The sequence below is a fragment of the Lissotriton helveticus genome, chromosome 11 (genome assembly GCF_964261635.1).
Source record: "Lissotriton helveticus chromosome 11, aLisHel1.1, whole genome shotgun sequence".
Lineage (NCBI taxonomy): Eukaryota > Metazoa > Chordata > Amphibia > Caudata > Salamandridae > Lissotriton > Lissotriton helveticus.
In genome coordinates this window covers 972,121,707-972,136,135 of record NC_136072.1, presented here as the reverse complement: position 1 = coordinate 972,136,135, position 14,429 = coordinate 972,121,707, and the positions used below count along the sequence as shown (strand labels likewise).

Sequence of the window (14,429 nt, the reverse complement as noted above, 5' to 3'; positions counted from 1 at the left end):
GGGCTTGAAGAGGAATATTTGTGATCAGTTGCCATGCAACCCTGACCCAGGTTGCCACTCCAACCTCTGCACAGTAGCAACATTTTCAAAACATGCAAAAAAGCGACTTAAAAACATTTGCTTCACAACCTCCTTCGCCTACCACTCAGCTAAGACCAGCCCATGGTCGATTTGAAGCACCTTTCGAACTTAAGAATTTAAATATAGAACACAAAATGACTAATCCACTGACAGTGGAATGAGGGGAGGTAAGACACACTCTCATTGCAAATGCATACATTAGCTTTAAGACAAGAACACAAAGGCAGACCTCTTCTTCGCACATATCCCAGATGTATGGGAGTATACACTGCAGACAATTCTCGCTATTCAGAAATCATCGGTAATCCAAGGCAGTACTCGATTAATGCTAACATTCTCTTTGGCGCACAATGTAAGCTTAAAATTCCCCATTCCCCGGTGCTAGTCTTTGATGACATATGCAAGTATGGCTGTTGTATTGAAACGAGCCATCAATAGTAACTACATAAGTCTCAGCAACTGAGGATGTAAGAAAAAAGACTACAAGACAAAGACAGACTAGCAACACCTATCTGCTTCTTATTCATTGCCATAACCAGGCCTACCAGCATTTACCTATTTGTCAATTATTTCTTTTGAAATGGGTTCTGAAATAGCCAAGTGGAGACATGAATAGTGCTAAATAAAAGCAACATAATTTTCTTAATACTGAAGAAAATGCCTCTGCATTCTTCAGAAACATGTCAGTGAATTGCTCAAAAACCAAATAACCTTGTTTTACAATTCACAAGTTAGCTTTGAATTGTATTTTGATTATTAATGGCTGTTGTGCAAAAGTGGCTCTGCCACCCTTCAGTGTTTATTGGGTCATTAGTCTAAATTTCAATACATTGCTCATTTTATTGAATTGCAGGGAAGTTTATACCTTCCCTCCCAGGACATCAATATCGAAATCTACTAAGAAAGTGACAACTGAGAGATATTAAGGTTACAAAGCCTGAACAGTCATCAAATGTACCAGGCAAGGCACCTGTGTCTAGACATTTGTCACTTACAGTGAATGGATATGAAGACATTTTGTGGCGTTTGAAGCTTTTTAACGTCAATACTCCCCCATTTTCGGTTTTGCTGTCATCTTTTGATTTTGTTTATTAATTTAGGTAAGCAATGCACATTTTATATGTGTGAATGTATGAGTCTTGAAAATATTTATGTCGATTGTTTTGAAACCACAAAACAGAATTTCAGCTTTTCTGAAAAAACAAGAAAAAGTTGTTCTTCATAGAGCACCACATAGCCTTCTAACAATAGTGATAAAAATGCGGTCAACTGAAGTTTCCGAATTGGCATGCAAACAAGGAGAGTCTTACATGGGTCATGCTACCTAAATGCAGCAGTAGTGTGAAGGGGTTGGATAGGACATTCAGCAATAAGTGGGTGCCACAATCCATGCTGGGAACCTGCATATGTATTTACAGACCTTGAAGTGACTATCAACGGAAAGCACCATATGTGCGAGTGGAGCAAGACTCAGTAGGTCAAGTGATGTCCCGCTGTGAAAAGTATGGGTAGCAAGGTGAAAGGCCAAATTTGTTGAGCAAATTAGATCCGCATTCGTAAAGGAAGTAGATTGAAGGAAGCATCCACTTAGGCATCCATCAACTCAAGCAAAAAATGAACAAACTTGCAACGTCTAGCAGCCACCTTTGGAAAGAAGTTGCAGTCACTTGATGGCCTATTAGTAGGGAATTTTATTCGATGCAAAATTAAATTGGAAATACTTCCAGGAGAGGAAGATAATGGACATTAAAAATCAATGGAAGCTATTGCCAATTACACCCATTAATCAGGCACCTGGTCGCCGGGGGTGATCTTAAAGCTATACCAGTCTTTCTGCATTTCTAATTTCTGCATTTCTAAAGTCCTGTACAGCAGAGAGGTCTGGGGGTGTATGGCAGTCAACAAACTACAGACTGTACAAAATAAATATTTGAGAAGAATTTTGAAAGTCCCCCAGGGTAACCCCTCATTCTCCGTACACAAAAATTAGGTTTTGAGAATATAACTGATTTGGTGGCAGTTAAGCTTTCCTTTTGCTGGGTGAAGATCTGTGCTAGTGATGAGACAGCTTTTAATCGCTCATTTATCCTGGACTGCCTTTCACTAGACCACACATTCAAAATCCCCTGGTTACGCATGTCAAGAAGACCCTTATGGCCCTAGGAAGAGCTGATATTTTACTGGAATATGATACAGTGAAGTCCCGGGATTTGGAAATAGTAAAAGAGTTGTTTTACAAATATGCCATGGCTTTCCGCGAGGCGAACAAACTTTGTAAACCCGTGGTGAGTGAGTATGTTTACTTAAATCAGTCCAGGGTATCGAGAAATATCTCTCTATTTTATCCAGTGCCTCCGACAGATTTTTTAATAACTTTATTCAGATTTAATCAGCTCCACCATCTTTTAGCATCTCCGTCTGGCTTTGTTTTTTTGTAGAGGATAAAGGTCCCTGTGGCTGCGACAACAGGTTTCCACGGGATATCCTATGTTGTTCTCTTATGTAAATATTTTACTTTCTCCAGGAGACTGTGCCTTAAACCTCTTTTAAAAGACTTGAGATTCAGACATGCGGATGTTGCTTTATTGTATTTGCAGCTGCTGCCCAATGATTGCACGCTTCTTGTACTAATGAACGTCTTGAGAGCATCATTAAGATCCAGAAACTCTAGATGTGACTGATGGATGCTAGGAATTTTGCGATCTTGCACAAATCTTAATTGAACTTTTAAATGAATTGTTGGTGGGTCATATTTCCAGTTCTTTTGTCTTTTATGGCTGTGATAACTGCAGAATAAAGATTATTATTATTATTATTATAGTTATTATTATTATTATTTGTAGAAAAACAAAACAATGGGGGAAACACAGCATAACACCTATGCTGTCTTTACCTGTTTGTTTTGTTTTCCTACAAATAATAATTATAATAATAATAATATAGCTAATGGAAAGGAAGTACTGCATACATGAACAACTATGTGTGTTTACAAGCCACGTGATTAGATATTGAACAAATAACTTTAGAATATTCTCAAATAATAATTTGAAATAATGAAGAGAGGAAGAAGAAGAAAGAAAATGGAAAAAGAGAAAGTAAGGAAAATAATTGAAACGAAGTAAAGCAGAATAATACAAAAGAAGAAAAATATAAGAGAAAAAGAGATTAAAGAAGAAAGCTAGTTAGTTCAATAACGTATGTGGGCTATTTTAATATGTTTTAAATTTATTTTGTATTGAATATGTGTAATTTTTGCTGCATGCACAAGTCATTTTAATTAATGTTGTAGTTTACCCCCTGAAATGCTGTGTTTTAAATGTAATTTCATAATGGCGGATGACACTTTATGTATATATTTTTTAAGTCTAAATCTTATTTGATGATCTTAGATTGTTAGCACAAGGCACTTTAATTACTGTTGGTGCATTGTATATTATGTAGCATTATTAACTCATAGTTATTTGGAACTTTTCGCTGCTAGCATAAGGCACTTTAGTGTTGGTGTTGAAATCACAATGCATTTTATCTTCTGCTGCTAACTGTTATTGGCAAATAATTAAAATTGTTAATATTTGCTGCTAGCATAAGGCACTTTAGTTTTGGTGCTGTAAGCACAATGCACTTTATCTTCTGCTGCTTACGGTTATTGGCAAATTGTCAAATTACTGTTGATCAATTTATGTTAGGGCTTGGCTGCGGATCTCACTTTGGTTATAAAAATTCACTGTAACTCAATCAGATTTTGCTCTGGATATGTACTTTTTTTCTTTTTTTTCTTCTCGTTTGTAATGATTTTAATTCATCAACAAACTTTTACTACTACATTTAATAACGTATTGCACTGTACAAAAGTACATTTTATATGTGGAATCCCCATAAAAATTAACGTGAGCTGAGCCACACTTCTGTAAACAGAATAAGGGTTAACAAAAGATCACCAAACAAATACTTCAGTATGTAGCAGAGAGGGAGGCACAAAAAGACCGCAGGTCCGATGATGCTAGAAATTCTTACTGCCTTGTGGGCAGTAAGACCTACTAAGGGGTGACTTATTCATATTTAAAAGAAGGGTTTAGGCATGTCAAAAGGGGTTATTTTGACTGGCCAAAGAGTTTACAAATGGTAGGCCTACAATCATGTTTGTACTGCCACTATAGTGAGTGGCACAATGGGTCCTGTAGCCAATTGGTGGCATTCAGGCAGATGAGCCTGACTATACTGTGCTTCATATACTAGCCTTATACGGGTAAGTTAAACATACCAATCAGGCATATGCCAATTTCATGATGTGTAGAGGGGAGCAAAGGCACTGTACTGCTGGTTAGCAGGGGTAAAGTGCACGGAGCTCTACAGATAGCACAAGGCAAAATAAGGCACAATTCTGAAGGTACAACACAAAAAAATGGTCATTTCTAACACTTAGTACTATGTCTTATGACATGAAGACACCAAGGCGGGCTCATTCTATTGTTTCCTGGGGCAGTCCTGGACGGCCAGGCTCCAGTGAGAGTTGGGTAGAGGATCAGTTTGTACTCTGTCAGGTGGGATGAGAGCTCATCTAAATAGGAGAGTGGCAGAATGATTATTCCTCTTTGGAACAGGGGCTACTGGGTAGTTTTACAATAAGGCAAACGGTGATGCAAAAGGAGGTGACGCCGATAGGGAATAGTAGGGATTGGGTGATGAAATTTCTCCAATCACTATCTAGTGCACTGGACAAATCTATCACCTAAAATGTCATCTCCACAGAACATTCCTGAAGAAGAAGGCCCTGCTTGAAGTAGGCCCCTGACTCCTGCTGAAAGAAGAGGTTGCATTCAATGACTTAAGGACTCCTGGCTCCTGCGGGCAGCCATGGATTGCAAATGCTCTTCAAAGATCAAGTCGTTGGCCTCCTGTTTGCTTACTTCAGGGTAAAAAAAACCAGAAGCACCCCTGACCTATTAGACCAAAGAAGACTGAACACTGCATGAGACCTGGCTAGATAGAGAATTGGTGCCTAGATGACTGCCCTGAAGACCTAGGGCTAAGGACTGGCCAGAAGGGACTTTCCCAGCAGTTTAAGTAAAGTATGAGCTAGTCAAGTTTTCAACATCTTTTGGACCATGACAAGGTGTTGAAGCTAGCCCAAAAGGTCACACCATAGGCAAGCAAGAAAAACAGTTTTTGTATAACACTAGAAGGAGGTTCAGTGGACTTTGAAGATATGCTACCCAGCTACATCTTCTAACCTTGCACAGTTGGAAGATTTTGAAATCCAAAAATGCATCTAAATCCAAAGAGAAAACCTTGGACCAAAGAGATGCAGCAAATCTATCTGACCTGTGAAGCATCCTCATTGGCCGAAAAATAAAGTGTTGCCCAGCCAAAAGCTTTTAGCCCGCCATGAAAGGGTGGTGGTGAGGAAACAAACGGGGCTCTACATGGCCCCCTATTGCCTTAAAGGCCATGGAATGCATGCAGGGGGGCACATGGTGTGCCCCACTGCCTGCATGCAGTCCCCTTCATGCATGGCATGGATTTCACAGTCCATGTCGTGCAAGAACGTGCTTTACCACACCCAATGTAGGGCCTTTATAATGGGCACTGCCATGAGAACACCAAAGGACCACCTGCCAGACCATGAGATAACTCGTAATCTAGCGGGTGGCCGACGGTGAGATTTGGCGGTTTATGGAGCAAGGCAGCGGCATGGCAGCCCACACCACCAAACTCATAGTAAGGCCCCAAGTCCGAAGAAAACTTCTGAGAACCAAATGACCTGCTTAGTGTATCTTACCTGCACTCCATCGCAATAGGTCTGAAGGTGCACCTAGGTCCTGGCCAACAGTAAGATCTTTTTTTTCAATTACTCTTTCCTTTTTCTAGACACTTTTTGCCTCATATCATATCTCTGGTTTTCCTTAACCTATGTAAATGATCATCGTGTCTATTTGCTCATTAGCTTTTTCTCTGTTTTCCTAAATTAGGTCGGCCATTTTATTGTATTGCGTTGTTTACTTTAATATATGTCGGTACTGAATAAATGCAACATGCACTTCTCCTGGGGTTGCCTGCTACTTGTGCCATAGCTACTAATTGTTTAGCAGAGATTCTCTCAGAACAATGTTTTGGCTTAATCTGATTGTGATTAGTAAACTGATAGGGATCACCCTCATAAATTAATGGCCTAATTTCTGACAAGTGGGCAAAAGTGTAATTATATGTGAAACACCATTACAGTGAATAAAATAATATAAGCAAGGTTTTCACATAGCACACATTCGGAACTCAATAATTCGAGGTGCTTTCAAATTTGACAGCCAAGGTGAATAATGAACAGTACAATAAAATTATTTGCGTATGATCACACAGTTTTGTTGAATGGGCAAACTCGGATTCAAGCCCAGGTTTACTAAGCATTGTGCAATTCAGCCACTAGACGGATAGATTATTTCTTCCCTGTTAAAACACCACAAAAACAATGATTTGTGATTGACTTCAAAGAGGAAAATTACTATATTGTGTGCAATTTAACTGACTTATAATATATAATTACACCACATATTAAATTAATATTACGCTACAAAAGAAGTAGATCTAGAAAATAGTTGAATAGGGGCAAAATCACAAAAAAAGAATAAATACTTGGAGATCATAAGGCAATCCAGCAAAAGGATTACAAAAAGTCATTACAAGTGACTTCTATATTCCGATGGGGCCAGTCTCAGCAGTTACTGCCCCCATCAGAACTATAAAAAACAAAGGAGGTAATTAGATTAGCAAATCAAAGAGATTATGAAGATCCCAAAGCGTGTGTGCTGTGGGGTTAAATCACTTCAAGGGGTTACCTATGAACTGCAGTTTAGCTGCTGGTTAAAGGCATACTTTTATTTACATGTTATGCATTCAAGCTCTAATTTCAGAGGAAAATGCTCAAGTAGAAAGTAAACCTTGCTACTTTGATGTATGCCCATGTTTAGCATAATTGCCAGCGTCCCTTCCATTAGCAACTTTAGTTTTTCTAAGGGAATGAAAGAGACAGTGCCATGTGAGGGTGAGCCAAATCCCATTTCCTTTTATATAGCAGAGCCATAACTCATGACCACAAACCTTGCAAGCACAGAGCTAACACAGCAGAGCTGTGCCTCAAGGGATGTAGACGGTAGAGGTTTTTATTGATGACAATAAGGCTATGTCTCAGACTATGGAGATATTTTATGTGGTGCTGTTGACACAAAATAACCATATTGCAGGGGTTGTGCCGTCCTTCAGACAGCAGAACTATCTCACAAGTTATACAGAACTTACTGGTTTTAATTTAGACAGCAGCAGTGTCCTTCACATCACACAAGTCTTCCAATCAGTTTTAATTTAAAAAAAAGGGGGTGGTGATGGACAGAGTATCTGAGTTAATCAGAACACTCCTACCCAGTCAACAGATCAGGGCTTGATCCATCACCGTTTTTTAGCTCATTGCACCATCCCAGTCCAGAACCTGGCTATATGCAAATTAGTCTGTCACTGGCCCAGTGCATCATGGGAACAGGGCAGACCAAACTACCAAGCCAATTCTTCACTGGAACGGAAACAAGCTTCCGGGGACCGGTTTCTGGCATTACAGCCGTCTTCGGCCCGGCTTGCTTGAATCCTGATGGTGCAGTGAGCAAGGGACTCATGTCTGAGCATACCCTTCCACACTTGTAGTGGCCAAAATAATTTAAAAAAGGGGGTGGTGATTTTTTTTTTTTTTTTCCAATCAGTTTTAGGCAGCAGTGCTATCCCACAGGTGATATCAAACTGAAAGATTGGGCACTAGACAGCACAGATATTTAAAACATTACACAAACTATCCAAGAAGCGCTTCAATGCATGTGAGAAATTGGGTGGTTGGTTAAGGGGGATAAAAACCTACTCACGCAACAGCCACAAGCCTTCTCAGGATGAACCACAAAATGTCACAAAATGAATGTGTGCCTAACCCTCTGGTAGCTTGGCACAAAAGCAGTCGGGCTTAACTAAGAGGCAATGTGTAAAGTATTTATGCAGTACACAAACAGAAATAGTGGGACGTGACAACACAACAATATTCCCACACCAATTTAGAAAAATAGAGTCAAATGTAGTAAATTATTTGACACCAAAATGAAAAAAATCCAATCAGTCAAAGCGGACATATGCTATTGCACAAATCACCACTCATGGCTATCTGGTTGTGCAAGACTGTGTGAAAGTCACAAGTTCAAGCCAACTGCAATGAAGCATGGGCCAGATACAGGGATCAGGTTAGCCCTACTGAAAATCTAACTTCTAAAAGCAAGTGTGAAGAATTCTGTTCATGGTGTAGAAGGCTGCGAGGAGCAAAGAGAGCATCGTGGATGGTCGTTATTGTAACACGAAGAGCAGTTCAGGCGTCACAGACGCTTTTCTCTGTAGCATAAAGAAAGATCCTGTTGAGCGTCATGGATGGTCGTTGCTGGAGCTTCATGTCGATGGTCACCACGGGCTGACTATGCTGTGGCGCAAAGTGTGGATCTCCCATCGCCAGACTTCTCTAGTGGCGGGAGGTGCAGGTGGCAAGATCTTGGTGTGAACAGGTCTGTTGGTGGTCGCGAAAAGCCCAAAACTTCAGTGTTTCTCCTTGCCTTCAAGGAAGAGTTCAACCAATGTCACACCAAGAGTCGAGGACCTGAGGCATACCTATTTGGAGTCAGGAACTCACTCCAGCAGAGGCCACCAGGGCTTAGGAAGGTCCAGTTGAAGGTTAAGGCAGCAGGTCAGCTGGGTAGAATCAGGGAGGCCTCTTGAACTTGTTATGCCCCTGTAGTTCTACCAGGAGGTGAGTCAGTGGACCCTTGGAGTCAATGGAGCCTGGCATGAAAGCTGCAGGTCCAGTCTCCCTTCTCAGCAAGCAGGGTAGGCCTCAAGCAGCAGAGCAGCAGGGTGGCCTGTAGTATCCACAGGCTCAGGAGCTTTCTGAAGAGTGGGCCTGAGGGTCCAATATTTATACTTGATGCCCATTTTGAAGTGGAAGAAGATTCTGGAGCTTCCCCCTACAGAGGTGTCTGAAATTTTCTGCCTCCCTTCCCTTGTCCCAGTTTGTCTGGGGGCACAATAGGCTGTTGCAAAAACCTTTGTTTGTGACTGTGCTCAATCTGTAAAAATAAATGGGTCATGAGGCCACTGCATCTTGCATCACCCTTTGCCGCTTCCAGCGATGCCAATGACAGTACCAACACAACTACTAAACATCCCACTCTTACAAGTGTGCCAATTCAGACTATTGTAGGCCACCCAAAGCTATAAGAATAGCTAGGTGGCTGGATCTTGTAACTTTTAATGTATATTGAATCACTAAACAATTGTTGTTGTTGTCATCTCAAAACTGCAAAAACAGTGTCACCATGTGGTGGACTGTTATAAGTGCCACTGTTAACAATTAAGTGCAGGTCCCAAGCACTGGAAACCACCGTCTCAAATTAACCATTGGTGCATGAGCTGAGCCAGTGCCTTTGAAGTGAAGTGCAAGTGCGGTAGGTAACAACTTTGCCCCCCTATCAAGTCAACACCCAGATCCTCCTTTGTGATACTATCTGGGACAAATGCACAAAGGCCAACCACACCCACTCATGTGACCCAGGAACAGAGTGCAGGCCCCATATGGTTAGGACTAGATAATGCCAGCTTTCTAAAAGTTAGAATTGTGACTTAAAGTCCGAATTTACCATTCAGTATTTCAAATTATGATTCCCTAGACGCCAAACATGGCTTTCCTACCTGCTTCCAATCAAAAGTTATCACTTATTAAATGTGATACTAATCCTTTACGGGTTCTGTATTAGCATGTTACTCACCAAAAAAGCGCTTCAACGCCTCATCAGGGTAACAAGTGCTATATATATATATATGCAAACCTTTTTCCATCTTCTATCCCTCCGCTATCCTGCTCAATCTAAATAACTGACTAATATTCACCACTCAAATTAGTTTCATATTTCACTGTACTAATTCCCCATTAATCCTTTATGGGTTCCAGAGTAGCGTGCTACTCGCCGAAAAAACACTTTGACGCCTCGTCAGGGGTAAGAAGCGCTATATAAATGCAATTACAATACAACACAATACAATAAGGTAATAAGGTAACCCACTGTTATCAGATTGGAGAGGTAGGCCTCACAGTAGTGAAAAAAAAATGTAGGAGTTGTTCACTGCCAGGACATGTATAACTTAAAGGGACATGCCCAAGTTATTAAATACACTCCACTCTGCCCTATGGGTTGTTCAGGGCTTACCCTAGGGGTGACTTACATCTATTAAAAAGAGAGGTTTAGGCCTGGCTAAAGGTTGAAATCACAAATTTCAAATTGCACATTTGGGCGGCAATGGTGGACCTGGGACTTGTTTTAAAAGGATATTTAAGTGGGTGGCACAGTCAGTGCTGAAGGCCCACTAGCAGCATTTAATTTACAGTCCCTACGTACCTGTACTACCACTTTACGAAGGATTTACAAGTAAATTGTATGTGGTAATTGGGTGGAAGCCAAATTTACAATGATTAAAGGAGAGAGAACAAGCTAGAGCGGTCAACCTCGAAGTTGGGGTAACAGGTTTGAGTTTCGGCACGGATGCTCAACATCCTGTGATTCTGGGCAAATCATGTAATCTCCATGTCCCAAACAAAATGAATCTGTCCATCTGTAAAGTAATTGGTGCTCATGTAAACTGCTCTGATACAGTTGGGTCAAGTGCGCGCTATATAAAACTGCCCCAAAATATAAAACATTTGGGTGACATCTCAAGGCAGTATAGCTGATCAACCAAATGGACAGTCTGATTCTGTGCAGTAGTCTGCTATCAAAATGTATAATCCATTTAATTTTGTTAGAAACCCCGTGGTGTATGCTGATATCTGCAGCATGTTTTAGACCATAAAACTATTGCTATTCTAAACAAAGAAAGTCTATGATCAAACTGTTAACCACAACTACAGCAAGACAATTATTGTTAAGCCAGGCCTGATTGTATTATCCTTCCACTTCACCTGAACCAAACAAATCTCAAAATAATGATCTGAACATTTAGCATATTCCCACTAAGCTGACCTAAACTGAAAAGAGAGTCTTGTGCTCTCAGCCTTCTTTGATCTACGATCCCACTGGATTCTTTGAGCAGGCTGTCAAAAGGCTGGGGTTTTAAAAGAAACTATGAGATTAGTGCAGAACTTAAATAAAACAATGTAGCGAATAAGAATTGCAGTAATTAAAACTAAGAGACTGGGAACAAGGCATGAGCTGAGGGCTTTCCCACACTGTAATAGAACCTCCTTGCTCGCACGATGGGTCAATTTGGGGAAAAGCAATTAATTGACCACCAATCATTAGAAACTCCCCTCGTCGGTAACTGTCTGGTATTTTTTCGGTAGTCTGTCTTCAGCCTGTCGCTTGGGGCAACCACTGCATGACCACAATTATGCCCCTCATATCATGGCAATTAGTTTTAATTGCAGCTTTTAACCATTTAGGAGACAGGAGCTGCCGTCAAGGCATTTTGTGATTATGAATGCAGCAATAAAGTTCTGTTTTCTCTTAAAGTCTTTCATCACTGCAGTCACAGCCCTTTGGTAATACTCACAGGTGGAATCCTGCCTCATTAATTAGGTTTTCTGCAAATCCTACCAAATGGGAATTTTGCACTGTGGCAGATTAGTAAATATGTCCAAGTGCAAAAATATCCACGGGTTAAGTCACAAATGCAATGCAAAAATTGCTTCTTTCTATCCAACATGGCTTCCCTCCTTCCCTTTAACAGCAGGATATTGGTGTGCCTTGTGAATTATTATCCTTACCCATTTTCTAGTAAGCTGCTTTTACGAGGTCCTTTCTGATCAGGCCAACATATCTTCTTTGAGGTGACTTGCATTTATTAATAAATTAGTGGAAATCCGTGCGTATATTCTTGTGTTTAATACTTTTGATCTTTAAGGGTCCAAATCTCAAAAAAAGTTTCACACCTGTGTTGCATAGAGCTGTAGAAATGTCTTCTTTTACGACTGTAAATAATGATTTATATACACTCTAAGGTGAACTAACACTCACAAAGGTGAACTACCACTCACAAAGTGATTGGTCCTCATGTATAATGATTAAAATCTCATGAGAAAACTAAACCTAACACAGGAGCAAAACACAATTACTCACGGAAAATGTTCTGTGAATCTGGCTTGGATAGCCAGGTGTAATTCACAACAAAGGGCCTGCACCTGATTTACATGGAGCAGGGGGTACAGGAACACCATGTTTAGAAATACAATTTCCAGCCATTAATACCAGCCTCCTTCCCACCCCCAACATGCAGTTATAAGTTTCAGGGCTAGAATTCACAGCTCATAATTAGAACCTGAGAGAGAAGTTTTATTTCTAGAAATAGCTTTCTGAATAAGCCTCAAGCACTTGATCTACCCTTTGATTAAGTAGCCAATATTTAGGATTCAATCCGATACACAGATCGATAAAATAAAATGGTGCTTGTGCAATTTGTCTCCTGAAAGTTCAGCGAACATTAATGTTACACCTTTCATTTGTCCTTCAACAGTTTGAACCTCAGCAACAGCGACATGCTCACCGTGTATGACGGCGAAGAAACAACATCCCGGATCCTTGGACAGTATGTCGGTAACAGTGGACCACAGAAGCTCTACTCCTCGACGCCTGACCTTTCCATCCAATTCCATTCGGGTCCAGCTGGACTCCTCTTCGTCAAAGGGCATGGATTTATTCTGAATTACATTGGTAAGCTCTAGGTATATTTAATTTGCAGCGGTGTAGCTGATTTATTAAATCACTGGTCAGTCAGAAAGGTCACTGAAGGTCACTTATGGTGAAAAAAAATAGATGTGCTTTGCTGTCTGCTCAATAAGCAGCTGCAGCCATTCGAATTTAAGGCAACCTTTTCATTCCACGCTTTGTCTAAATATTTGTGTGCTGCCAGGGTGGATATGTTGTAATTCCTTGTAGAATTTTCCCTTTTTTGAAATAATGCCAATAAGTTTGTTGACTTGGGGAAAGCTGGCTAATGAGTATCCTGCGTATTTACAAGCAACAATATTTAATCAGACTAAATACTCATTACAGCCTGTGTCCAGAGTTCATGAATCCAGTAGTCCATTTACTAAATTACACAAAAAAGCAAAGGGATGGTTTTATAGCTTCTCAACAGGATTCAGGAGCTGTTTGGCAGAACGTGGTCCCTTGCTCGACCACACAGAAATCGAAGTACATCGGTGGCCTGGCCGCATCTTATATTGAAATAGCTGTATATCTTGTGACTTCTTTTTACCTGAAGGATAACTAATCCTCATTTCTATATTAATTGATTTCATATTGATTTTAGAGTGCGTACAAGGCTCCGAGACGCTATTGGGCTACATAAAAATTCGAAATAAGATGTACATTCCTTGAATCGGTTTGGCAGATCTGTACTTCTTCAACTTTAGTTTTAATGTAAACATCTCTTCGAGGGGGGGGCATTCTGTTATATTATCGAATTTCAGTATCACTTCGATGCGCTGTCAGGGGATGCTTCACTGCTTTTTACAGCTTTGTTGTAATAAATGGAACAGTGGGGTGTGAGCTGATAACATTTTTAATCCATCTTCTTCGGTATGTACTGTTATTTTTAGAACTTACGTGATAAATTGTTCCATAATGGTGTCATACGCGTTCATTATTGCATGGGCTGCTGACTCCAGCTCGGTTAAGCTTTGTCTTTCTTTCCTCAATGGCTTGATTCACAACTGCAAGGAATTCACAAAAGACAAAGCTGCAACCAGTGAATCGAGGTACCCTTGAGTAATGATACTTCATAATGGTGTTAAATCATGTATGCGTAAATTGCACAAGAGGGGCAGGGAGTGGGCGTTCCTAGGTGGGGATGCTCTGGAAAGTACTCTGGCTTCTGCGACTGGGATACGTAAATCCCTTTCCAAGATAGAATTAGGGAGAGAGCAAAAGGAAAGTGTGCAGTGACACATATACAGTGGCGTTTCCACCTACACAACTATGCACTATGTACAATTATACATGCAGAAAGCCCTTCACATGGTCATAATTCACAAAACCTTTCTAGAAGCATCCTCGGATATTGTTATTGTTGCAGATTTCTTGGAGGACTCTTGATAAAGTTTGTAATTTCCTAATTGTAAATTTGTACAGGTCATATTGAAAATCTGCTGTTGCAAATTAACAAACAACTCTAAGACTCAGGCCATTAGTGATTAGCATTTGCTACTCAATCCGGATTAGCAGGTTATAGGTTTCTGAAACACTTAGGAACTTCCTTTCGAAATATTTAAAACTAAGTTAGTTCTCATT

General features: G+C 40.4%; 1 protein-coding gene across 2 annotated transcripts in view; it reads left to right on the top strand.

The window, feature by feature from the left end:
* The window catches only part of SEZ6L (seizure related 6 homolog like), a 1,424,144-nt gene that overhangs the window by 1,175,081 nt on the left and 234,634 nt on the right, over window positions 1–14,429 (top strand). For both annotated transcript variants that reach the window (XM_078667320.1, XM_078667319.1), the window contains exon 10: window positions 12,652–12,848. In XM_078667320.1, the coding sequence (XP_078523446.1) occupies window positions 12,652–12,848 (197 nt within the window). The remainder of the gene's footprint in view (window positions 1–12,651; window positions 12,849–14,429) is intronic.